At 41.1% G+C, this 27,341-nt stretch overlaps 1 protein-coding gene across 2 annotated transcripts; it reads left to right on the forward strand.

Annotated features, from left to right (window-relative positions):
* Nucleotides 1-313: 313 nt before the first annotated feature.
* LOC132891996 (TGF-beta receptor type-2-like) lies at nucleotides 314-27,218 on the forward strand. 2 transcript variants are annotated; one of them, XM_060930223.1, is made up of 7 exons: nucleotides 314-564; nucleotides 4,757-4,907; nucleotides 9,106-9,308; nucleotides 9,436-10,277; nucleotides 20,836-20,977; nucleotides 21,371-21,498; nucleotides 25,382-27,218. In XM_060930223.1, the coding sequence occupies exons 1-7, from the start codon at nucleotides 510-512 to the stop codon at nucleotides 25,667-25,669; spliced, it is 1,809 nt and encodes a 602-aa protein (XP_060786206.1). In that variant the 5' UTR covers nucleotides 314-509; the 3' UTR covers nucleotides 25,670-27,218. The 2 variants fall into 2 exon arrangements, with proteins under 2 accessions (XP_060786206.1, XP_060786207.1); XM_060930224.1 differs by lacking the exon at nucleotides 4,757-4,907 and having other exon boundaries at nucleotides 315-564.
* Nucleotides 27,219-27,341: the final 123 nt, after the last annotated feature.

Raw genomic sequence — 27,341 nt, forward strand, 5'->3', positions numbered from 1 at the left:
TTATTCTGTGTTGGCAAAGACAACGACGCCATATGTCAGTGTGTCTAGTCACACTATTATGTACCTTTTGACTTTTCCATCTTTAAGATATATTATTTTGTTCCTGTCAGAGCTCACACTCACTGTCATTGTTGAACTGATAGGTCTGTGTAACAATAAACCTATAGCCTACAAGTCGAAATTATTGGTACAGTATCATTTAATCTTTTAATCTTTTTTTTTTTCTTTTGCTGATAAAGCTTATTAGTAGATTGATAGGCTCTTGAACAGACCACTTGTCTGCATGAATAAACTGCAGTTCCTGGGCGGGCCGCTTGCCACAGCTGGATTGAAAACATCTGGATCCGCCTCCGAGGCCAGAAACGCGTCGGTCCAAGCGGCTCAGCTCTTCCAGCTCACAGGACAGCCTCTAAAACTTCTATCCATGCGAACTTTTCTTTGTTTCTGACAGTGAGGAAGGTCAAAGAAGAGTCTTAGTGACTTAAGAAGATCTTGACTGGGGGAAAACGATGGAGCTCAGGGGCTGGAGAGTCACGCCTTTCATATGTGTCCTTCTGTCGCTCCGTGAGTAGAAAAGCAGAGTTTCTTATAGTCATCTCCACTTTCTTTTGTGTTCACATTATTTGCAGCCAGCGACATACGAGTCGAGAGACTGTCTCTGTCCAAAACTGCATACGACCATACCAAACAGCCTAGAGACTATTACATTAGTAGAACATAAACACATGTGGTTTTAGATAGCCATAAGACTTGATTTGTATTTAGTTGGCTGCAAATAATTAACATGGCGGCTAGTATTTTGACATACTATTTAGTATTTTGATGTGCTGCTGAGAATTATGTTGACATAGCCTGCTTCTTATAAGGTACTGGATTTCTCATTGGAAAAACAAAACCAAAAAAACAAAGGGAAATAAACACATTTGTCCTTATATCTAGTCAAGTCTGAGGCTGAAGTCTGAGAACTGAATCAGAAATCTCTTCTCTTCAGGACTGAAATCATCTGTGTAAAAGTTATCATCGATTTGTATTTTAACATAAATGAGTTACGCACTTATGTTTGTTTTATGAATCCATTCTAGGCTATGATAGCTTTCATATATTAATTCGATAAGCAATAATATTTTATCCACAAGAAATGCAACAAACTCTTCAGCTCTATTGACTTTTCCAGTCCAACTATATGTCACAGTTTGACCTATATGCTTTGAACAAGGGTGAAATTATGAACACAAACAAACAACAGGATACTGTGTAAGTCTTATGCACCCTATTTTTTTTTAGCACAAAATTTATTGTACATTTTTATTTCATGACTACTGAGTCAGTACATTTTCGATTACAAAACAGTTTTCCAGCACAAAAGTAAATGTTCAGGGAAAATCTTTGTATGTCAGTAAAGAAAGCAGCATATTACATAAGAAGACCACTTTCCAGATAAAAACAACAGAATGAAGGTTGCTTGGTTTTGCTGCAAAAATAAAAAGCAAGCGTGACAGTCAAAGTGTCCAGAAGAACTGTGGCTGGTTCTGTGAGATGCTCAGTAAAACCTACAGCTTATTTCTTTATAAAACTGAACAAATTGTATCTGAGGTTGTTTTTAAGCAAAGGGACGTCACAGTAGATATTGGCTTTGCTTCATTTATTACAGTTTATAGTTATTTTAAAAAATATAGAAACATTTAATTGTGTTATTTTTGAAGGCATGTTTGCTCTACATTCATTTCTTTCCATGTGCCGAAGACTTTTGCACAGTACAATGCATTTCCTTCTGGGTGAAGGTAGATCATAATAAAAAGATAATCAGGAATGTTTCTACAGATCTTTATAGTATTTAAAAAAATATATTTGTGATTTAACATATAAGTAAGTTTAATAAATTTCTTGGAATATAAGAAGACAATCAGCTCAGTCTTTCTACTCTGTAATTTGCATTTGTTTATCTGAAACAGGTCGTCACAATTTAATATGAAGTATTGCTGTATAATATGTGTATTGATTAACTGATTAGCTTATTGTAACAACGTTATACTCGAAGAGCAGGGTTGATTCTGTGAAGAAAAAGAAAAATGTCCATATAAAACGTCAGTGGATCTTCTATCTTGAGTCCCCAAATGATCTTTGCTATATTGCAGAGGCTTCCTTAAATGGACTGAGTTGGAGAGAACAGTTTTAGATTGAACACCAGTTATAAATCATTACAGTGTTGTTATAGAGATCAAACTCATAAGCTCTTCATTTATTCACACAGCCCTCTAACTGTTGTTGAGAACGGTGCCTAATGAAGATAAATTAGGTAATTACGAAGAAAGACAGTGGGCACATGGTGCCAGTTCTAATGAATTTAAACAACACGCAGAGAGACAAAAGACACAGAGAATGTGACGTGACAGTCTCTTCTCAGCCCTGCCATCATCATTTCACACAATGCTCAAATTGTCCCAGTTACAGCAAAGAATAAGATGTTATAGGGCTCTAAGTCACCCCAGTCTCAAAAGAGCTGTGATGACAGAGACAGGGACTGTAATCTTTCTCTCTTCTGCGTCCAAAAGTTGTCTTTCTTTTGTGGTAACTTGGGGGCCGAGAATCCAAATGATCATAAGCAGGATAAACAAATATTTGGCATTAGATAATAGGTATTCATTTGTTAGTTGTAAGAACAGTCCCTAAGTTCATTTAATAATTAATTCCTCTCTCATGATCTTGGAAGAGCCCATTAGTTCGTAAGTTCACATTTTGCTCCAAAACACATTGGATCATTTTTGGCCCTGGACCTTTAGAGGAAATCTTGAAGACATCTGTATATCATAATATACATGTGACAGGGCCAGCGAGTGATGTTTTGATTATGCTGTTATTAATTTATTCACAAAATGCTTTCAAGGCTATTGAATGGAGGTCATCGTGCCACATAGTGGCAGAAAGTGATTACTGCATCTTGAGAAGACTTGTGCTTGAAAAGTTCCCTACAGCATCTAGTTTAGCATGTTTCATTTTCAAGCACACGTCCTGTTCATCTCAGAAGATAAGGATCAGACCGTCCGGTTTATTGAATCAGGTGCATTGGAGAAATTGTGCAATAGTGAGAACAAGGCTGTAAACCAAGAAATCTCTTCTAACTTTCAGGACTTACCACATAACGGTGCATGGTCTCTTTGCAGAACTGTGTTGTTTGGCTTCTGTGTTCAGTAAAAAAGATTGTAACAGAGATAGTACGTTTAAACGAGTGCCATTATGCTATTCTGAATATTAATATACTGCATTGGAGTAGGTCATGAACTATAAGGAAAGAATAAGGAAGAAAAGTGTGTTTGCAAACCAAACAACTACAGGCCAACATCTCTGGGCCTCCTGTGAGCATGTGGCCTTTGGATTTCCCATAAGTACAGAGGGGTTGTTCTTCAAACTTGGCCAGAGTGAACACTTATGGCTTTAATTTATTTCTGGAGCAGTCAACTGCTGATTTTAATTACTTTATAGTTTGGAGAGGGGGCTTTTTTTTTTTTTTTGCTTAACCAGTCTCTCTCTCTCTCTCTCTCTCTCTCTCGCACTTGTATATTTTGATGGTTGGCATCAGTGAACATCTGGAAGCCTTTGTGAAATATCAGCACTGTTTCTTTTCATGTTTACTCAGTCCTATTAGATCACCACGCTCTCTGAGTGAAACAAGCTCACCCGTCATCTGGTTTCAATCAACAATTAATATTGTTGTGATGTGGCAGAATACGGATAGCGGAAGGAAGATGCGTGGGAAGGAATGCTCCCCACACCCGACATAACCCAGGCCCTCAGAAGCCCTCCACCCTCAAAACACACACATACACACACACTGACAACTAAACCAAACCTATTCCAACACACAATATACCGTACACTGTGTATCATCCAAATCCATTTAGCTTTCTGTAGTCTCCAGATGGGGTGGAGCACTTCCCAAAAAAGGGTTGGATCTACCGTAATGAATTGCAATTGCAACTGCTCACTGTTATCACCTGTTATCATTTTTATTATGATAATAATATTACAAAATGTACTGCACACTAGAACTGAAAGAGGTACATGTGATTTCGGACGATTACATTTTTGATTTGTAGATTTTTTTATCATTTCGATTGATATTGAGTATTTTTTATTGAAATATTTCAGACAAATATAAATTGTAAGCTCATCTCATCTCATTATCTCTAGCCACTTTATCCTGTTCTACAGGGTCGCAGGCAAGCTGGAGCCTATCGCAGCTGACTATGGGTGAAAGGCGGGGTACACCCTGGACAAGTTGCCAGATCATCACAGGGCTGACACATAGACACAGACAACCATTCACACTCACATTCACACCTACAGTCAATTTAGAGTCACCAGTTAACCTAACCTGCATGTCTTTGGACTGTGGGGGAAACCGGAGCACCCGGAGGAAACCCACGCGGACACGGGGAGAACATGCAAACTCCACACAGAAAGGCCCTCGCCGGCCCCGGGGCTCGAACCCGGACCTTCTTGCTGTGAGGCGACAGCGCTAACCACTACACCACCGTGCCGCCCACCCTAAATTGTAAGCTTTGTTAAAAAAAAAAAAGGATCTGTTTTTTTTTTTTTATTGCAACCAAACACAATTTATTTTCGGTGCGCTGCCAATAATCATGCCACGTTTGTTTTTTAAATAACAAACTTTGCCAATAATTGTTGACTAAATATCTCTTTAACTATGAAAACATTGTGTACTAAATTGTTAATTCTGTATTTGTGCACATTTTAGTATTTCAGGCCAGTGCCTTCAGTCACATAACGACTAACCTTTGTAAGTGGTGTGACCAGTCCAGTCCTGTGTGTGAGGACAACATCTGCATGAGCAACTGCAGCTTAAGCTCCTTTTGTACCAATGCCGAGGAGGTCTGTGTGGCTATATGGTAAGTCTAGCCTATGCCACTTTTTATTTATAGAATTAAACATCACTAAGCCAAGCCACCACTGGTTCCCACTGTGTTGGGGTGTGAGTGGGCTACAGCTGAGTCTGGAGATGTGGTTGAATTCTCGGACGTTGCATATGATTCATGTCATCCCACAGCCGCAGCCCACAAAGCTCAGTTCTAACGTTTTGTCTTACACAAATGTAAGAATTACAGAACTGTGAGTGACATACACAGTACAACCTCAGCTTGAAATCAAGTAATACATTGTGATGTCTTAATTCTTTAGGTTGGCATAAGACAGTGAATTAATATTTAAATGTAGATGAGGATAAGATTTTTTTTTTTTCTAAATTAGCTACAATCTGAGCTCTAACATGACAACTTTTAGCTGAGGTATCATGCCTCTCTGGACCATTGCTATAATAATGGACTCTGTTTTTAAAGATTTCCGCTAAACTAGTTCCACCCAGTTTGGCACCCAAGGAGTTTTTCTGGGAAGTTTATAGAACTGACCTTTGATTGACCGTGTAGTAGAATCTGGCTGTGTAGCGAGAGATAGCCAGTGCTCAGGGGAGCACCGAAAAAACATGGCTTGAATAAAAGAGTCAGATAAAAACTCCTCAAGAATACAGGATGAATAACAAACACATTTATAACCTTTAGAAAAGAGCTGACTTTGGCAAGAAGTACAAAGAAAACTCCTGCGCAGGGCTTCCCTGATCACTTGTTATTCATATTTTTTGCTGTCAAACAGCATTCTTATGTTAAAAAAAAAAGGTCTACTGACCATACATTAAACCTAGAAGAACAGTGGATTCTCAAACGTTCAGCTGTCTCATAGCTGTTTTAGTGATATATATATTGGCATGCAAAAGTTTGGGCACCCTTACTGAAAATGTCTGTTACTGTGAATAGTTAAGTGAGCAGAAGATGAACTGATCACCAAAAGGCATAAAGGTAAAGATGACACATTTCTTTTCAGCGTTTTCTGCAAGATTTGTGTATTATTTTTGTTTTGTACAATTGGAGAGTGAAAAAAGAAAAGGAACACCATGAGAAAGTTTGGGCACCCCAATACATTTGAGTTCTCAGGTAACTTTTACCAAGGTTCCAGACCTTAATTAGCTTATTGAGCTGTGACTTGTTCAAATTCTTCATTAGGAAAGGTCAGATGATGCAGATTTCAAAGCTATATAAATTCTCTGACTCCTCAAACTTGTCCCTAAAATCAACAGCCATGGGCTCCTCTAAGCAACTCCCTCGCATTCTGAATAATAAAATAATTGATGCTCACAAAGCAGGAGAAGGCTACAAGAACGTAGCAAAGTGTTTTCAGGTAGCTGTTTCCTCAGATCGTAATGTTATTAAGAAATGGCAGTTAACAGAAACAGTGGAGATCAAGGTAAAGTCTGGAAGATGAAGAAAACTTTCTGAAAGAACTGCTCATTGGATTGCTAGAAAGGCAAATAAAAAACACTGTTTGACTGCAAAAGACCTTCAGAAAGATTTAGCAGACCCTGGAGTGGTGGTGCACTGTTCTACTATGCAGCGACACCTGAACAAATATGACCTTCATGGGACAGTCATCAGAAGAAAACATTTCCTGCATCCTAGCCACAAAATTCAGCGTCTGAAGTTTGCAAATGGACATCTAAATAAGCCTGATGCATTTTGGAAACAAGTCCTGTGGACTGATGAAATCAAAATAGAACTTTTTGGCCACAATGTGTAAAGGTATGTTTGGAGAAAAAAGGGTGCCAAATTCCAGGAAGAGAACGCCTCTCCAACTCTGAAGCATGGGTGTGGATCGATCATGCTTTGGGGTTGTGTTGCAGCCAGTGGCACAGGGCACATTTCATTGGTCGAGGGAAGCATGAATTCAAATAAATACCAGCAAACTCTGGAAGCAAACATCACACCATCTGTAAAAAAGCTGAAGTCCTCCAATAAGACAATGATCCAAACCACACCTCAAAATCTACAATGGAATACCTCAAGAGGCACAAGCTGAAGGTTTTGCCCGGGCCCTCACAGTCCCCTGACCTAAACATCATTGAAAATCTGTGGATAGATCTCAAAAGAGCAGTGCATGCAAGACAGCCCAAGAAACTTGTAGAACTGGAAGCCTTTTGCAAGGATGAATGTGTGAAAATCCCCCAGGTAAGAACTGAAAGATTATTAGCTGGCTACAAAAAGTGTTTACAAGCTGTGATACTTGCCAAAGGGGGTGTTACTAGGTACTAACCATGCAGGGTGCCCAAACTTTTGCTTCAGGCCCTTTTCCTTTTTTTGTCATTTTAAAAATGTAAAAGATGAAAATAAAAAATTGTTTTTGCTTAAAATATAAAGGGAATAAGTCATCTTTAACTTTATGCCTTTTGAAGATCATTTCATCTTCAACGTGCTTAACTGTTCACAGTAACAGCAATTTTGACCAGGGGTGCCCAAAAACAAACATTCTTTTGCATACCACTGTATATTATATATATATATATATATATATATATATATATATATATATATATATACAGTGGTGCTTGAAAGTTTGTGAACCCTTTAGAATTTTCTATATTTCTGCATAAATATGACCTAAAACATCATCAGATTTTCACACAAGTCCTAAAAGTAGATAAAGAGAACCCAGTTAAACAAAGGAGACAAAAATATTATACTTGGTCATTTATTTATTGAGGAAAATGATCCAATATTACATATCTGTGAGTGGCAAAAGTATGTGAACCTCGAGGATTAGCAGTTAATTTGAAGGTGAAATTAGAGTTAGGTGTTTCCAATCAATGGGATGACAATCAGGTGTGACTGGGCACCTTGTTTTATTTAAAGAACAGGGATCTATCAAAGTCTGATCTTCACAACACATGTTTGTGGAAGTGTATCATGGCACGAACAAAGGAGATTTCTGAGGACCTCAGAAAAGGCATTGCTGTTGCTTATCAGGCTGGAAAAGGTTACAGAACCATCTCTAAAGAGTTTGGACTCCACCAATCCACAGTCAGACAGATTGTGTACAAATGGAGGAAATTCAACACCATTGTTACCCTCCCCAGGAGTGGTCGACCAACAAAGATCACTCCAAGAGCAAGGCATGTAATAGTCGGCAAGGTCACAAAGGACCCCAGGGTAACTTCTAAGCAACTGAAGGCCTCTCTCACATTGGCTAATGTTAATGTTCATGAGTCTACCATCAGGAGAACACTGAACAACAGTGGTGTGCATGGCAGGGTTGCAAGGAGAAAGCCACTGCTCTCCAAAAAGAACACTGCTGCTCGTCTGCAGTTTGCTAAAGATCACGTGGACAAGCCAGAAGGCTATTGGAAAAATGTTTTGTGGACGGATGAGACCAAAATAGAACTTTTTGGTTTAAATGAGAAGCGTTATGTTTGGAGAAGGAAAAGACTGCATTCCAGCATAAGAACCTTATCTCAACTGTGAAACATGGTGGTGGTAGTATCATGGTTTGGGCCTGTTTTGCTGCATCTGGGCCAGGACGGCTTGCCATCATTGATGGAACAATGAATTCTGAATTATACCAGCCAATTCTAAAGGAAAATGTCAGGACATCTGTCCATGAACTGAATCTCAAGAGAAGGTGGGTCATGCAGCAAAACAACGACCCTAAGCACACAAGTCGTTCTACCAAAGAATGGTTAAAGAAGAATCAAGTTAATGTTTTGGAATGGCCAAGTCAAAGTCCTGACCTTAATCCAATCGAAATGTTGTGGAAGGACCTGAAGCGAGCAGTTCATGTGAGGAAACCCACCAACATCCCAGAGTTGAAGCTGTTCTGTACAGAGGAATGGGCTAAAATTCCTCCAAGCCGGTGTGCAGGACTAATCAACAGTTACCGCAAACGTTTAGTTGCAGTTATTGCTGCACAAGGGGCTCACACCAGATACTGAAAGCAAAGGTTCACATACTTTTGCCACTCACAGATATGGAATATTGGATCATTTTCCTCAATAAATAAATGACCAAGTATAATATTTTTGTCTCATTTGTTTAACTGGGTTCTCTTTATCTACTTTTAGGACTTGTGTGAAAATCTGATGATGTTTTAGGTCATATTTATGCAGAAATATAGAAAATTCTAAAGGGTTCACAAACTTTCAAGCACCACTGTGTATATATATATATATATATATATATATATATATGTGTGTGTGTGTGTTGTTCACAGGAAGAAGGAGAATAATAGTGTGAGCGTGCAGACTCTATGCCACAATCCTCAACATGCACTGGAGAACATTGTGCTGTCTAATACCAGCTCCGCAGAGTGTGTAATGACTTCAGTGCCCTCCGAGAACAGTATGCTGTTTCTCTGCAGCTGTATCAGGGAGCATGACTGCAATGACAAGCTCATCTTTGAGAGGGGAGCAAATGGTAATAATAATAATAATAATAATAATAATAATAATAATAGCTACTTTAAGTGTTTCTTTTCCCCATAAAGTTGCTTAACTGGACAAAGAAAGAAAAATAGGTGCTGACATTCAACATTTCTCTCTAGGTTTCTCAATGCTAAGGAGTAAAGATGTGATTCCAGTAGTGGTGATAAGCCTGGTTCCTCCACTCCTAGTAGCTGTGATTGCTACAATGGCATTCTACCTCTATCGCACACGCCACCTCAGCAAACAACCCAAAGACTGGGCACCGAAGCGCACACATTACCAGTCACTGGATCCACCTGAGGCATGTGCTGGTGAGGCGAATACCAGCGACTACCACGGCAAGCTTCTATCCCTCAGTGAAGACGCCAATTCGGACATATCATCAAGCTGTGCCAATAGTCTAAACCACAACACAGAACATCTACCTATTCAGCTGGAGATGCTGGTTGGCAAGGGGCGATTTGCTGAGGTCTGGCGAGCACGGCTTAATCACAGCGAATGTGGGCAGTATGAAACGGTGGCTGTAAAAATCTTCCCAGCTGTAGAATATGCTTTCTGGCGCAACGAGAGAGCCATCTTCTCTGACCCTAACCTGAAACATGAGAACATTGTGCAGTTTCTGACTGCAGAGCAGCGTGTAGGTACAGCTAGTGCACCCCAGAGGCAGTACTGGCTAATCATGGCCTACCATGCTCTGGGGAATCTGCAGGACTTCCTAGTGAGCCATGTGCTAAGCTGGAGTCAGCTGTGTGCAATGGCATCTTCAGTGGTACGAGGCCTCGCGCATCTGCACAATGACACGACGCCATGTGGGACACCCAAGGTGCCCATCGCACACCGAGACTTGAAGAGCAGCAACATTGTGATGAAGAGCAACAACGAGTGTGCTTTGTGTGATTTTGGCCTAGCGCTGAGACTGGACATCTCTCTCACCGTGGATGACTTTGCTAACAGTGGGCAGGTAAAGAGGACCAATATTATCTTACAGTTGCAACGTTACAATGGTACAAATGGTTATAAATAATTAGGGATGTTTAAGCCTATGAATTATTACAAATGGTTTCACATAGTTAGCAACCCAGTAAACTGAACATTGTAAATTGTTACAACTGCATAGAAGAGTTAAGCTTGTTGTCATTAACTCTATTAACGTATCATCAAACATTAAAAAAAGCCAAAAATCCAGTCCATCTAGCAACCTATCCTAAAACACAGGATAATCCATAGAACTTTGAATTTTTATTATACAGTGGTGGTTGAAAGTTTGTGAACCCCTTAGAATTTTCTATATTTCTGCATAAATCATCATAGGCGGTCACTCATAGTCGAGTATGACCGTCCTCCTTCTTGGTCCTTGTGGGTCTTCAGGTGGGCGTAGAGGCCAATTCTGGACCCAATTATTCTTGTGCAGTGTGGACAAGGGAATGTAGTGGTGGTGGATTTGGGTTTGGCCTGTTTGGACGTTGCTCTCTCCTTTCTGAGTCTGCGCTTGTCTTGTGCAGCCTGACGGAGGTCATCGTTATACAGTGCAGCACCCTCAGGGACAAGGTTTCTCCAGGTCGCACCTGTCTTTTGCCATGTCTTCCCAAGCTTGAAGTTGTATGTGGCACTTCTTTAAGTTTGTTTTGATGTTATCCTTAAATCTCTTCTTTTGGCCTCCTGGGGCCCGTTTCCCTTCAGCTAGCTGGGAATAAAGGACTTGTTTTTGGAGGCGAGAGTCAGGCATGTGAATAACATGACCGGTCCACCTGAGTTGGTTTTGGGCAATGGTGGCAGTGATAGTGGAAATATCCTCCTCCTCCAGGATCCTGGTGTTAGTGTGTCGATCCTCCCAGCTAATCCTCATCATTTTACAGAGGCATCTTTGATGATATGCCTCTCATGCTTTTAAGTGCCTACTGTATGTGGTCCAGGCTTCTGACCCATACAGAAGAGTGGGGAACACCACTGCTTTATAGACCAAAATTTCGGTCTTTGCTTGGAGGTCTCGGTTCTCAAAGACTCTTTTCCTTAGCCTTGAGAAAGCCCCACTGGCACAGCTGAGGCAGTGATCTATTTCATCATCAATGACAGCTTTTGATGATAGGAGGCCGCCGAGATATGGGAAGTGGTCCACATTTTCCAGTCTGATGTTGTCAATGGATGTTTGGGAGCAGGACAGGCATACTGCTTTTTGGTGGTGGTTGATGGAGGATTTGGGTCTTTCTTATGTTAATGGCTAGACCAAGCTGTTTGTATGCTTTCGCAAAAGCAGACAGAGTACCCTGTAGGTTCTCTTCTGAGAGGGCTACAAGGACATTGTCGTCCGCATACTGCAGCTCCATGATGGACACGGTGGTGGTTTGACCTTTAGCCCTGAATCGGTTGATGTTGAAAAGTTGACCGTCGGTTCTGTACATGATTTTGACTCCCTGGGACAGATTCTTGCTTATGAGATGGAGGATAGCAGCAACAAAGATGGAGAATAGTGTTGTAGCGATGACACATCCTTGTTTGACTCCCGTGTCAACCCTGAAGGGTTTGGTTTTGTCTCCACTGCCACTGAGTACCGTGGCTGACATATTACCATGCAGCAGTCTCAGTACCCAGATGTATTTTTCTGGACAGCCAATCTTTGCCAGAACCAGCCAGAGGGCCTGCCGGTTCACCGAGTCAAAGGCTTTGGTGAGGTCTATGACATACCTGTCAACCCTCCCGTTTTTCCCGGGAAATCCCTTATTTTGACTTATTTCCCGCTGTCTTCCCGTTTTTTTATCTCATCTCATCTCATTAACTCTAGCCGCTTTATCCTTCTACAGGGTCGCAGGCAAGCTGGAGCCTATCCCAGCTGACTACGGGCGAAAGGCGGGGTACACCCTGGACAAGTCACCAGGTCATCACAGGGCTGACACATAGACACAGACAACCATTCACACTCACATTCACACCTACGCTCAATTTAGAGTCACCAGTTAACCTAACCTGCATGTCTTTGGACTGTTGGGGAAACCGGAGCACCCGGAGGAAACCCACGCGGACACGGGGAGAACATGCAAACTCCACACAGAAAGGCCCTCGCCGGCCCCGGGGCTCGAACCCAGGACCTTCTTGCTGTGAGGCGACAGCGCTAACCACTACACCACCGTGCCGCCCCCGTTTTTTTATTTTCCCGAAAATATCCCGTATTTTCACATTATATAAAAGTCCCGTATTTTCACAATATAAAAAAGTCGGTAGGTCCAGAATTCATGACGCGCCTCTGACAGGAGTTTACAGCAGGAAGTCGCGCCATGAATTCACGTCCCCCGGAGGCGAGGCTGAACAAGCGATTAGGTCTGAGGTGAAGATGGCGATGCTAATAGCTAAGAAAAACATTAGCCTCTCTTTCTTTGATGATTTCAACAAGTGCGTGGCTGGAATGTTCCCAGACTCTTCCATCGCAAAGAAATTTTCCATAGGGAAAATGAAAGCCTCCCAAATAATCAAAGGTAAGCTACACATGTTTACATTAAGAATGTCCTGGCTAAGGCCTCATAAATAGCCTAGTGTAAACTAATTGGTGTATTAACTGTTTTATCCACTCATTGTCTATTTTATTTTCTATCTGAAACTTACCCATTTTAAATCACTCTTGGTTTAATATCTTTATCTCTTTATTACTCTATCTATCTATCTATCTATCTATCTATCTATCTATCTATCTATCTATCTAGTGTTCCGAGGCCATGACTATGGTAAAACCATAATAAATTGCAATGGAATTGAATTTATTGACTGGTTATATAATTACCTTTCTTATTTTAACATAAGATACGTATTTTAGCCCTTAATTTGGGAAATAACTGGTACCACTGAAAACAAATAAAAATAAATGTATAGTTTATTCACAAATGCACTCTATAAACCATAAGCATATTGAGTTTGGGTCTTGGCTATCACCAACATGCACCAGAGTACAGGAAATCACAAATACTAGATAGAAAATTGCCCCCCATTCAACTACACACCCACTTTTGGTGAAGGGTATGACTTTCCGAAATTTTCCCTTATTTTGAGTTAAAAATCTGGGAAATATCCCTTTTTTTCAAACCTCAAAGTTGACAGGTATGGTCTATGAATGCCATGTATAGTGGCTGGTTTTGTTCCCTGCATTTTTCTTGCAGTTGACGCGCAATAAAAATCATGTCTGTGGTGCCTCTATGTGGGCGAAATCCACTCTGAGACTCAGGGAGAATGCTTTCTGACAGGGGAGCGAGTCTGTTGGTTAAAACCCAAGCTAGGGCTTTCCCTATCGTGGACAGGAGATAAATGCCACGGTAATTCCCGCAATCTGCTTTATCTCCCTTCTTAAAGATGGAGACAATTAAGGCATCCCTAAGCCGTGCAGGGATTTTCTCTTCTTCCCATATTTTGAGAAGCAGGGCATGGATGTGCTCAAGAAGATCGGGTCCGCCTTTCTTCAGGACTTCTGCTGGGATACCATCAGGTCCAGCAGCCTTGTTGTTTCTCATCTTCCTAATGGCATCCTGCACCTCATTCAAGCTGGGTAGCTCTCCCATGCTTTCAATTATGGGCTGTTGAGGGAGTTATTCAAGAGCCTCCATCTCAGAAATGGTGTCCCTGTTCAACAGATCCTTATCCTCTTTCCATCTGTTGGCAATTGTTACCTTATCCTTCAGCAGCATGAGCCCATCTTTAGAGTGAAGGGGGGTTAGGCAGCGTTAGCTGGGGCCATATACCGTTCTTGTGGCATCGAAGAATCCTCTCATATCTCCAGAATCAGCAAGCTGCTGGATCTCCAGAGCCTTCTTTGTCCACCACAGGTTCTTCAGTTTCCTAACTTGTGCTTGGACGGCTGCCTTCACTTTGGCATGGGCTGCTCTTTTAACCTTACAGTTGATGTTATTTTGCCAGGTGATGAAAGTCTGCCACTTGATGTCAATGAGCTGTTGAATCTCGGCATCATTCTCATCATACCAGTCTTGATGTCTCCACTTTTTGTGACCGAGGATGCTTTTGCAGGTCTTCATGATGGTAGAAGAAAGTATGTCCCAGTGTTTTTCAATATCATCCGGATACTGTTTGGGCAAGGCTGTGCTAAGAGCATCCCGTAGCTGTTGTTGGTAGATGGTATCACCCAACAGCTTGATGTTAAACTTTGGTCGGCTCTGTCTTTTCTGCATCCTTCTTTTCCGCATTAAGCAGATAGACATGATGGAGCGAATAAGGTGGTGGTCAGTCCAGCAATCATCTGCACTGGTCATTGCTCTGGTGTTAAGGACATCACGGCGGTCTTTGGAGCTGACAATGGCATGGGTGCAAGTTTTCCGTCATGTGCCGGAAGCTCCGTTTTTTTCAGTTCTGAAAAGTCATTTTTCCAAATCAGAAGGATAAAGCGGCTACAGATAATGAGATGAGATGAGATGTAAATCCGTTGAGATTTTTTTTTTGGGGGGGGTGGCCCTCTCACTGTCTCACTCTCAGCGTATTACCGGGTTACCGCGGTACAGTCTCTGCACGAGACAAATCTTTTCATCTCGTCTTCGCCACAAACCTCATTCAATTTCTACGCCGCTCACTGATGAGCGGTCCTGACTACCGTTGTTTCATGGTATTATACATGTGTGATATCATGTTTCACGCACGTAGCATGTTGTTCGACCAAATCAACACAGCTATTCCCATGAGTCGCCGTTTCTTTTGGTGCAAGTTAGAACGGTACTTTTGATTGGCTCACTGTTGACTGCCGTCCAATGAAACTTCAGCTTTTATAATAAACCTTATTTCGCTTCCCTCCCTTGCGACAGACCCACGTGCTTTGCTTCTGGTTGCTGATCAAAATATGTCAAAATGAAGTTTTTATCGGAAGGCTCCAATACAATAATAATAATTTTGAAATTAATGATATTGGCCGTGCACGTTTCTGATTTTTGTGCTATGTAGTAATAAGTGAATTCAAAACATTTATTGGTGATTTAAATTGTCATCTGAGATTGTGTGATGTGCAGATGCAATGTGCTTTCTTCTAGAATTGAAATTATTCATCACAAGTATCTGCTTTTATAAACATGTTTTTTTTTTTTTTTACATTTGATTACCTTTCAATTATTAAATAAAAGTAAGGTAGGTCTTGAAATAAGTTTGTTAGCTTTTTTATCATCTTTTCTAATGTGGTTGTTAGGTTGAAAACTCATTTGTAGTCAGTAATGGATTATAAAATGTAGATATTTTTGTGTATGGAAAAAGCTGAACCTTGTTATTTGCTAAAATCCAGGGGTTTCTGAGGACATCAAGACATGTGGCCCCTTATTTTAACTCAAGCTGTGTATATATTGTAAAAAATGTATCACAGCAAAAGCATATTAAAAATGGTTGTTTCAACATTTAAGTTAGTAGTTGCTAGATATTTTAAAATATCAAGCCTTGTACTTGAAATATTGTTATTTCAGATGAATTGATGAAATGTATTAAACATTTGATGTGAATATGCAAATCATATAACTATTAATATTATAAATGTTTGCATGAGATTTCATGAGAGACAACCATTTTAACTTGTAATTAAAAATTTTTTTCGAGCCCTAAGGGGGGCTCACCCCCCCCCCTTGTAACCCCCCCGCATGGCTGCGCCATGCACGTCTGACTTTGTCAGACTTTTCAGGTTTTTGAAAATTTTATACTTGCACCCATGCAATGGCATAGTCAATGAGATGCCATAGTTTGGAGCGAGGGTGCATCCAAGATGTTTTGAACTTGGTTTTCTGGTGGAAGAGTGTATTAGTGATAACCAGGTTGTGCTCTGAACACTTAGTTAGCAGTAGTATGCCATTGGAGTTTGAGTTTCCAACCCCTTCTCTCCCCAGCTTGCCCCTCCATAGGTGGTGGTTTCGTCCCACTCTGGTGGTGAAATCTCCAAGCAGGATTAACTTGTCCTCCTTAGGGACTTCAGATAGAATTTTGTCCAGGTCAGCATAGAAGGCCTCCTTTACTTCATCCTGTGCATCCAGTGTTGGAGCGTAGGCACTAATAACGGTGGCCATCTGACTGCTGGCAAGCATCAGGCATATGGTCATCAGGCGCTCATTGATGCCCACAGGGAGTTCATAGAGGTAGTTGACGAGGCTGTTCTTAATTGCAAAACCTACACCATGGATTCCTGGCTCATTTGCAGACTTTCCTTTCCAGAAGAAAGTGTAGCCGCCTTTTTCCTCCTTTAGCTGCCCTTCATCAGCCAGTTGGGTTTCAGAGAGCGCTGTGATGTCAATGTGGACCTTCCTTAGCTCCCTGGAGATAATGGCAGTTCGCCTTTCAGGTCGATCACTGGCTTGATTGTTCATGAGGCTCCGCACATTCCAGGTTCCAATAAGTAGCTGTTTCTGTTTCCGACCGCATGATGGTGATCCCTCTGGATGCAGTATTCCAGACAGGAGTTTTTGAGGCAGGCTATGTTTAGGGTACCTTTTCTAACCCCCTTCCCAAGTGGGGTGAGCAGAGTGGATCCTAAATAGGACTGCTCAGTCATGGGTGCAGCTGCCGAGAAGCTCTTTCTGCCTCAGTCCAAGAACTTAGCGTCTGAGTCTAACACCCACCGCCTGTATGCCAGGTTGTGGCTAGGAACTCCCAGACTTCACGGTCCTACCCCGTCACCATTTCCTGATCGCCACATGACTTTGTCCAGGATGTAGAATGGATAGGTTCCTTCAGGAGGATGCCTGCGCGTGACGTCTATTTAAAGTGGGGAGACTGATGCACCTTCAGCCACCACACCAGGGGTGTCAAACCTGATCCATAAAGGGCCGTGTGGCTGCAGGTTTTCATTCCAGCCATGCAGCAGCACCCTGATTTGGCTTATTCAATCAACTGACACACCCACCCTTTAATCAAGGGTGGGTGTGGCTGCAAGTATTTGACTGTGTGAAGACAGTTCAGTTGATTGAATGAGCCAAGTCAGGTGTGCTGCTGCATGGCTGGAATGAAAACCTGCAGCCACAAGGCCCTTTATGGATCAGGTTTGACACCCCTGCACCACACGGTCCTTGGCAGAGGGGGACCTGAATCCAATGGCATGGAGTCCATGACGACTGGAGACCACACTCTGTTGCAGCCTTCATCCGCCTTCAGTGCCGTTGTGACTTATAGTGTCATCCTCCACCACTTCCACCGTTGAGGTCTTCTGATCGCACATTGTCTGGAACCTCCCCCTTCGACCTTACCGCCATGGGTGACCCACCAGGAGCTAAAGCTCCAGATGGCATCGCTCTTGGGTTCATTGGAACACACAAGGTTCTCCACCACAACAAGGTGGCGATCCACAGGGAACTCTGCCTAAATATGACCTAAAACATCATCAGATTTTCACACAAGTCTTAAAAGTAGATAAAGAGAACCCAGTTAAACAAATGAGACAAAAATATTATACTTGGTCATTTATTTATTGAGGAAAATGATCCAATATTACATATCTGTGAATGGCAAAAGTATGTGAACCTCTAGGATGAGCAGTTAATTTGAAGGTGAAATTAGAGTCAGATGTTTTCAATCAGTGGGATGACAATCAGGTGTGAGTGGGCACCCTGTTTTATTTAAAGAACAGGGATCTATCAAAGTCTGAGCTTCACAAGAAATGTTTGTAGAAGTGTATCATGGCACGAACAAAGGAGATTTCTGAGGACCTCAGAAAAAACGTTGTTGATACTCATCAGGCTGGAAAAGGTGGCAAAACCATCTCTAAAGAGTTTGGACTCCACCAATCCATAGTCATTGATTGTGAACAGTAGATTGTGTACAAATGGAGGAAATTCAAGACCATTGTTACCCTCTCCAGGAGTGGTCGACCAACAAAGATCACTCCAAGAGCAAGGCGTGTAATAGTCGGCAAGGTCACAAAGGACCCCAGGGTAACTTCTAAGCAACTGAAGGCCTCTCTCACATTGGCTAATGTTAATGTTCATGAGTCCACCATCAGGAGAACACTGAACAACAATGGTGTGCATGGCAGGGTTGCAAGGAGAAAGCCACTACTCTCCAAAAAGAACATTGCTGCTCATCTGCAGTTTGCTAAATATCACGTGGACAAGCCAGAAGGCTATTGGAAAAATGTTTTGTGGACGGGTTTAAATGAGAAGTGTTATGTTTGGAGAAAGGAAAACACTGCATTCCAGCATGAGAACCTTATCCCATCTGTCAAACATAGTGGTGGTAGTATCATGGTTTGGGCCTGTTTTGCTGCATCTGGGCCAGGACGGCTTGCCATCACTGATGGAACAATGGATTCTGAATTATACCAGCAAATTCTAAAGGAAAATGTCAGGACATCTGTCCATGAACTGAATCTCAAGAGAAGGTGGGTCATGCAGCAAGACAACAACCCTAAGCACACAAGTCGTTCTACCGAAGAATGGTTAAAGAAGAATAAAGTTAATGTTTTGCAATGGCCAAGTCAAAGTCCTGACCTTAATCCAATCGAAATGTTGTGGAAGGACCTGAAGCGAGCAGTTCATGTGAGGAAACCCACCAACATCCCAGAGTTGAAGCTGTTCTGTACAGAGGAATGGGCTAAAATTCCTCCAAGCCGGTGTGCAGGACTGATCAACAGTTACTGCAAACGTTTAGTTGCAGTTATTGCTGTACAAGGGGGTCACACCAGATACTGAAAGCAAAGGTTCACATACTTTTGCCACTCACAGATATGTAATATTGGATCATTTTCCTCAATAAATAAATGACCAAGTATAATATTTTTGTCTCATTTGTTTAACTGGGTTTTCTTTATCTACTTTTAGGACTTGTGTGAAAATCTGATGATGTTTTAGGTCATATTTATGCAGAAATATAGAAAATTCTAAAGGGTTCACAAACTTTCAAGCACCACTGTACATCACATGAAAATAAATTTTCTCAAAGAAATAGAGCGGCAGCTACAGTTATTGACAGTCCATAATTATCGACACCTTTTCAGATTTACCAGTAAAAAACAATTTTGCAAAGGTGAGTTTCAGTTACAACAGTTATTATTGGTTAATCAATCAACCTGAAGACCCGCCTTGCCCTTTGATCTTGTCGTCTGATGACACAGCTCGTTACCTGAGATGGAATTGTTTTTAGCACGATCAGCAATTTGAGGAAAACCCGGACGTTATCATCGCAGGTAAGCATGGTGGAAAGATCATGGACATGTTTTTACTGATCAAATTCACTAATATTTCATGATCTCCTTGTCAAAACCTACTTTGTTTCTTATGCTTTCATTTGACAGTCGGCATTTTGTATCTAAACGCGCGTTTGAGAAGTCACGTGAGGTGTCGATAATAGTGATCACTTTCACCGGTGTCTACCATTATCGACACCCTGTAGAATTAAGTGACATTTACAACTGTTATGGATCGATCTTTGTGTACCGTTGTTGAAGTAGATGAAGTATTTTTAAAAAATAAAAGTGCTGTGATTTACAGTAATTTTTTTCTGATTCATAACAGAGTGGAATGTTTATAGAGTATTTGGAATCTGATTGCAATAAATAGAATTAGACCAGAATTAAATTCCTAGCATATAAAAAAAATTACATGCTTTAAGTCTTCAGATTTTTCTATTCCATTCAGAAAATATTTATTTTTTGCAGTTTGTTGTAAATATCTACCACATATTACAATATCAGTAGACATTTTATAGTTTGGTTCGAGGAATGACATGTGACCTTTGACCTGGATTTTCATGTGGTCACGATGTCAATTGCCTGTTGACATTTATTGGTAAACTACAAAACTAGAAATTAATACAAACAACAATAAATGATTAACAAAATGTGATCTACGAAAATACTTCCAAAGTAGGTAAAAAGTGGAACAAAAAGATTTTCTGACACAGGTTAAACATTATCAGTTTATTTGTTGACAAACATTAGAATTACTTCCTCATTTATATAAGCACCGATATCAATATATTTATATAAAATATATTTTGTATTGAATATAAGTCTATGTAAAACAAATTTTAAATAAAAACTATGTTCTGTTAACTTAATACCACATACCGATTATTGTTATTTTTTGATAAATAATCATCTGGATGTCGATAATTGTGGAATGGTGTCATGTGATCTGATACGCTAACTAATCAGGAATCAACTCATTTTTTTCCAGTGGAAGTTTGTGTAATTATTCATGCACAATTTACGTATTGAAAGTATTTTCTACTTTTGCAATGGCCAAAAGATTGTTAAGGTGTCGATAACTGTAACCGCCACTCTATTTATTTTTCAGTTATACCGTACATTCAACCCATTCTTTGTGTTCCATCTACTTTGGTGTTTATTTATCTTCCTTCAAACTGCTGATATTTCTTGTTTATTGCGTACAAGTACTGAATCTTTCCAGGCATTTTTTAAATAGCTGTTCTTCAAATCCTAAATAAATAAAAATCATCATGGTTTAAATTTCTCAGAGCAGGTATTATTAGGAGTAAGTTTTCTGTTTCTTAAATATAATAGACCAAACCTCTTACCCTCCTGCAACTGCCATATGTAACTGATCTTTACTTCTAAGGTTGGAACGGCACGCTACATGGCCCCTGAGGTCCTTGAATCTCGAGTGAATTTGGAGGATTTGGAGTCCTTCAAACAGATGGATGTGTACTCCATGTCTCTGGTGCTGTGGGAAATGGCCTCTCGCTGTGATGCTATAGGAGGTAAAAGGCATGAGATGCTGAAAGCCTCTTATAAAATAACCCAACAATGCCGTACAGTGTAGAGTCATTTGTAAAACATTAATCATGTTCTTGGCTTCTGCTATATGATATTACAAAAGCCACAGAATAATGGACTTTTTGTTTTGAAAGGCAAACTCTAGTAGCTCTAACAAATCAGAAATTTCTGTTATGTGCTTTGTGAGCATTATAACCACTGATCATAGTGTGTGTTCAGAAAGTACGATGACAAATAGACATATCTTTGGCCAAGTCATACAGTCCATGGAAACATAATACATAAAACTACTGACTCGCTGAGATATTCTCCACTGACTGAGAGGGAAGTGTAAACAATGTTGAAATGGAATAAATAAATTCATGTTGCTTGCACAGAGGTGAAGACCTACGAGCCTCCATTTGGTTCAAAGGTGTGTGATCAGCCATGTGTGGACAGCATGAGGGATCTGGTGCTGCGGGACAGAGGACGACCCGACATCCCCGTCAGCTGGACAGTACATCCGGTACGTGCTACAAAAAATGCGACACTAATAAATAAACAGTATGATTTTTATACTACATTACAATCATGTTGGCACTGGGAGTATAAAGTATAGAAAAAGTACACCAGGGATGTAAGAAGTACAGGGAAAAAACAACATATCTGTTTATGTGAAAACGTGGCTATTGTGTCAAAATCATACTCACTTAAAAGGAAAAGTAGCAAATCAAAATTATACTGGAATAACAAGCATTCACATGTAAATGTATGCAAGTATATTATTCAAGTGGAAAGTAAATCGTTTAAGCTGCATTTAGAAGTACACACACACACACACACACTGGTGCTTGAAAGTTTGCGAACCCTTTAGAATTTTCGATATTTCTGCATAAATATGACCTAAAACATCATCAGATTTTCACACAAGTCTTAAAAGTAGATAAAGAGAACCCAGTTAAACAAATGAGACAAAAATATTATACTTGGTCATTTATTTATTGAGGAAAATGATCCAATATTACATATCTGTGAGTGGCAAAAGTATGTGAACCTTTGCTTTCAGTATCTGGTGTGACCCCCTTGTGCAGCAATAACTGCAACTAAACGTTTGCGGTAACTGTTGATCAGTCCTGCACACCGGCTTGGAGGAATTTTACCCCATTCCTCCGTACAGAGCAGCTTCAACTCTGGGATGTTGGTGCGTTTCCTCACATGAACTGCTCGCTTCAGGTCCTTCCACAACATTTCGATTGGATTAAGGTCAGGACTTTGACTTGGCCATTCCAAAACATTAACTTTATTCTTCTTTCACCATTCTTTGGTAGAACGACTTGTGTGCTTAGGGTCGTTGTCTTGCTGCATGACCCACCTTCTCTTGAGATTCAGTTCATGGACAGATGTCCTGACATTTTCCTTTAGAATTTGCTGGTATAATTCGGAATTCATTGTTCTATCAATGATGGCAAGCCGTCCTGGCCCAGATGCAGCAAAACAGGCCCAAATCATGATACTACCATCATGTTTGACAGATGGGATAAGGTTCTTATGCTGGAATGCAGTGTTTTCCTTTCTCCAAACATAATGCTTCTCATTTAAACCAAAAAGGTCTATTTTGGTCACATCTATCCACAAAACATTTTTCCAATAGCCTTCTGGCTTGTCCACGTGATCTTTAGCAAACTGCAGACGAGCAGCAATGTTCTTTTTGGAGAGCAGTGGCTTTCTCCTTGCAACCCTGCCATGCACACCATTGTTGTTCAGTGTTCTCCTGATGGTGGATTCATGAACATTAACATTAGCCAATGTGAGAGAGGCCTTCAGTTGCTTAGAAGTTACCCTGGGGTCCTTTGTGACCTTGCCGACTATTACACGCCTTGCTCTTGGCGTGATCTTTGTTGGTCGACACTCCTGGGGAGGGTAACAATGGTGTTGAATTTCCTCCATTTGTAGACAATCTGTCTGACTATGGATTGGTGGAGTCCAAACTCTTTAGAGATGGTTTTGTAACCTTTTCTCCAGCCTGATGAGCATCAACAACGCTTTTTCTGAGGTCCTCAGAAATCTTTGTTCGTGCCATGATCCACTTCTACAAACATGTGTTGTGAAGATCAGACTTTGATAGATCCCTGTTCTTTAAATAAAACAGGGTGCCCACTCACACCTGATTGTCATCCCACTGATTGAAAACACCTGACTCTAATTTCACCTTCAAATTAACTGCTAATCCTAGAGGTTCACATACTTTTGCCACTCACAAATATGTAATACTGGATCATTTTCCTCAATAGATAAATGACCAAGTATAATATTTTTCATCTCATTTGTTTAACTGGGTTCTCTTTATCTACTTTTAGGACTTGTGTGAAAATCTGATGATGTTTTAGATCATATTTATGCAGAAATATCGACAATTCTAAAGGGTTCACAAACTTTCAAGCACCACTGTGTGTGTTTGTGTGCGCGTGTATATATATATATATATATATATATATATATATATATATATATATATAAACATGGGCTGACACTTAAAAAAAATGTAATTATTGATTTACTTTGTCTCATCTCATCTCATTATCTGTAGCCGCTTTATCCTGTTCTACAGGGTCGCAGGCAAGCTGGAGCCTATCCCAGCTGACTACGGGCGAAAGGCGGGGTACACCCTGGACAAGTCGCCAGGTCATCACAGGGCTGACACATAGACACAGACAACCATTCACACTCACATTCACACCTACGGTCAATTTAGAGTCACCAGTTAACCTAACCTGCATGTCTTTGGACTGTGGGGGAAACCGGAGCACCCGGAGGAAACCCACGCGGACACGGGGAGAACATGCAAACTCCACACAGAAAGGCCCTCGCCGGCCATGGGGCTCGAACCCGGACCTTCTTGCTGTGAGGCAACAGCGCTAACCACGACACCACCGTGCCGCCCAGGCATGAAATTGAAAGAGAAAATTTTACTTCCTTCATATAAATTCAACGTGCATTGACACCACCAGCTGTGTCATTATAAATCGGTGTTAACATTCAGTTTCATTAAATTTTATTCGTATGACACTTTCAGCAGTGGTCACTATCACACAGCACTGTTAAAGAAATATGGATGTTGATTTAGATTCCAAATGAGCAAGCAGGAGGCGACACGAGCAAGGACAAACCTGCGGAAATGACATTAAGAAGAAACCATGAGAGAAACCAGACTCAAAAGGGAACACTTCCTCTTCTGGATGATGCTGTCTCATGAGATAATTACGCTTGTACAGTTGTATACTATAACATCGCAAGACTAAGTGTGTTGAAAGGAGTTGGAGAATTATAATTTTTATGATTACAGAAGTAGTTCTTAGGTATAGATCTAAAAGAAATTAATGCATTTGATTGAAAGTTGGGCGGCATGGTGGTGCAGTGGTTAGCACTGTCGCCTCACAGCAAGAAGGTCCTGGGTTCGAGCCCAGTGGCCGGCGAGGGCCTTCCTATGTGGAGTTTGCGTGCTCTCCCCGTGTCCGCGTGGGTTTCCTCCGGGTGCTCCAGTTTCCCCCACAGTCCAAAGGCATGCAGGTTAGGTTAATTGGTGGCTCCAAGTTGACTGTAGGTGTGAATGTGAATCATTGGTTGTCTCTGTGTCGGCCCTGCAATGACCTGGCAACTTGTCCAGGGTGTACCCCGCCTCTTACCCATAGTCAGCTGGGATAGGCTCCAGCTTGCCTGTGACCCTGTAGAACAGGATAATGGATGGATGGATGATTACAGCAGCAGTTCTTAAGTATAGATCTAAAATATCTATAAGAATCTAAAAGATCTAAAAGAAATTAATGCATTTGATTTAAAGTTGGGCGGCACGGTGGTGTAGTGGTTAGCACTGTCGCTTCACAGCAAGAAGGTTCTGGGTTTGAGCCCAGTAGCTGACGGGGGCCTTTCTGTGTGGAGTTTGTATGTTCTCCCCGTGTCTTGCGTGGGTTTCCTCTGAGTGCTCTGGTCTCCCCCACAGTCCAAAGACATGCAGGTTAGGCTAATTGGTGGCTCTAAATTGACCGTAGGTGTGGGTGCGAATGGTTGTTTGTCTCTATATGTCAGCCCTGCGATAACCTGGTGACTTGTCCAGGGTGTACCCCACCTCTCGCCCATAGTCAGCTGGGATAGGCTCCAGCTTGCCCGTGACCTTGCACAGGATAAGCAGTTACAGATAATGGATGGATGATTGAAAGCTTAGATATAAAGGCAGCCGAATTAATTGGTAGCAGGGAAAAAGCAAACCAAAGTTCTACACACCATTTCTGCTTACCACACCATGTAGTTTTGAATTTTTTGTATTCTGTTTAATTTATATTCTTCTTTCTTATTGAGATGAGTGTATTATCTGAAACCAGCTCTTAAGGAATCTTTCTGCTCTGTCATTACAGGGAATGCAGGTGCTAAGTGCCACTATTACAGAATGCTGGGACCATGACCCAGAGGCACGTCTGACTGCACACTGCGTACTGGAGCGCTTTAACACAGTGGCACAGGATGAACTGGAGAGCAGTGCTATCTTTGTCTCCATCCCCAGCTCCACCGAGCAGCAGGACTCCCCTCTCCCCTCTAACTGCATGGAGCATGACACTGGCACATCGTCAGCATGCCCGTCCCAGCTGCAAGCCACAGTTGATGCTCAAGCCTCAACCTCTTTAAGGCCGCTGAGTGAAGTGTGACCACTTCTCCCCGAAGCCCTGTAAAGCAGACTTGTTTTTGTAATATATATATATATATTGGTTCAATATGTGGAGCTGGTCTCTGTCATCAGGTTTTTATTATTTTTAAGTATTAGCTTTTTGTTTTTGGAATTAATGAACATAATGCACAACTAAAGAAGGACTAAAGGATGAGCAAAATAATAAGCACTGGCTTCTGAGTTCATGACGTTCCCATAACCTCTTCTTGCCTGTGAAGAAGTTATTTGCCCCAAGCAAAGTCTATTTGAAGTACCTTTATAAAGAGCACTTTTAGGACTCCGTGTTTAGTTTGTAGAGTATATATAAAATCCTGCGTTTGCTGTTTCAGATATTAGAGACACTGAGTCAACGCAGCATCAAGGAAAACGTCTTTGCTGTGCTGGCAATGTGTGTGAGAGAGAGTGAGTGAGTGAGTGAGAGAGAGAGAAAAAGAGAGAGAGTGAGCAGCATTTCTACTGGCAAAAAAATGTTTTCCAAAAACTGTTTACCACACATCATTTTCTCATTTAAGTTTTTCCATTGCCCTCTGAGTCGCTTGCTTTAACAACAATGTGGTCATCCCATGAGCTTGGCTTTGGGAGGGGCTTCAATTCGATTAACCACAAACCCTGAAGCAAACATACGCTTTAAAGACCCAACACGCAAGCGAGCAGGAAGGACATCTTTTTTTTCAGATGAAGGAAAAATCAGAAAGCGTTTTATTGTTGCTCTAAACTGATCCGTGCACATAGGCCTGTCTTCATGGAAACAATTCATAGCTGCTTTGAAATCTGCCACAAACTTGAGGTTTAAGTTCCTTTTGGTTAGGATCATTGTTATATTGCACATTTAATTACTGCTTGCCTGCTTCAGCTGCTGCTAGCCATATTGTCTAACTCACTTCAAGTGGTCACACTCATCTGCCAAGGGGTTATGGGAAGAACTTGAACCAGACTTTCATTGTGAACTTACCTAATCAACAGATGGAGTTTCTGGAAAGAACAAAAGGCCCCCATCACCCCCTTTTTTTTTTTTTTGGTAAATTAAACCAGTGATTAGAAAAAGTGAACACAATTGAAGAAAAGCACTATTTCTAGAGTCAGGAGACACGGCATGTAATCTTCAAATACTTAGTGTGAAGTAAAATGACTATTCTTTGCACACCCCACCCCACGAGCCACAGCCCAACAAAAGATCTTTGATGGACTTTGAATGAAAATGGCAGAAGGTGCCTCCACAAAGAGTAGAACCTATATGAACCTAACACAAAGATCTTAACGTTATAATGCTCTTGGGAAATCTAAGCTATTTGTATACATAATAGTTTAATCGTCTTCCATAAGCATTCTGAAGAGATGGTGAATATCTGTGATCTTCTAGCATAATACAGATCATGCACTGAGTAAAGTGGCAGTTAGAATAAGGTTTGTGAAATGATGAATCAAGAAAAAAAAAAAAAGGACATTTATTGAGCCATTTTGTCCTTTCCTTACTGTGAACTGGTGTCACAACTGTACAGACCACGTACTCATAAAGTGTTTACGTATCATTGTGTCTTAAGATTTTTTTTTTGCCCCCCCTCAGGGTGCGCGTGTGTAGGATGGGGTTGTTTTCACAATCTGAAGCGACTGCATAACCAAAACACAATTGCATGATAACAAAAGAAACCAGA

Source organism: Neoarius graeffei, chromosome 9 (assembly GCF_027579695.1).
Source record: "Neoarius graeffei isolate fNeoGra1 chromosome 9, fNeoGra1.pri, whole genome shotgun sequence".
Taxonomy (NCBI): domain Eukaryota; kingdom Metazoa; phylum Chordata; class Actinopteri; order Siluriformes; family Ariidae; genus Neoarius; species Neoarius graeffei.

Excerpts from the sequence above, each read along its gene's own strand:
- LOC132891996 (XM_060930223.1), top strand. The coding sequence starts at position 510 with ATGGAGCTCAGGGGCTGGAGAGTCACGCCTTTCATATGTGTCCTTCTG. Across the intron at positions 565-4,756 it reads ATGTGTCCTTCTGTCGCTCC|TATTTCAGGCCAGTGCCTTC; the intron begins GTGAGTAGAAAA and ends TGCACATTTTAG. Across the intron at positions 4,908-9,105 it reads GAGGTCTGTGTGGCTATATG|GAAGAAGGAGAATAATAGTG; the intron begins GTAAGTCTAGCC and ends TGTTGTTCACAG.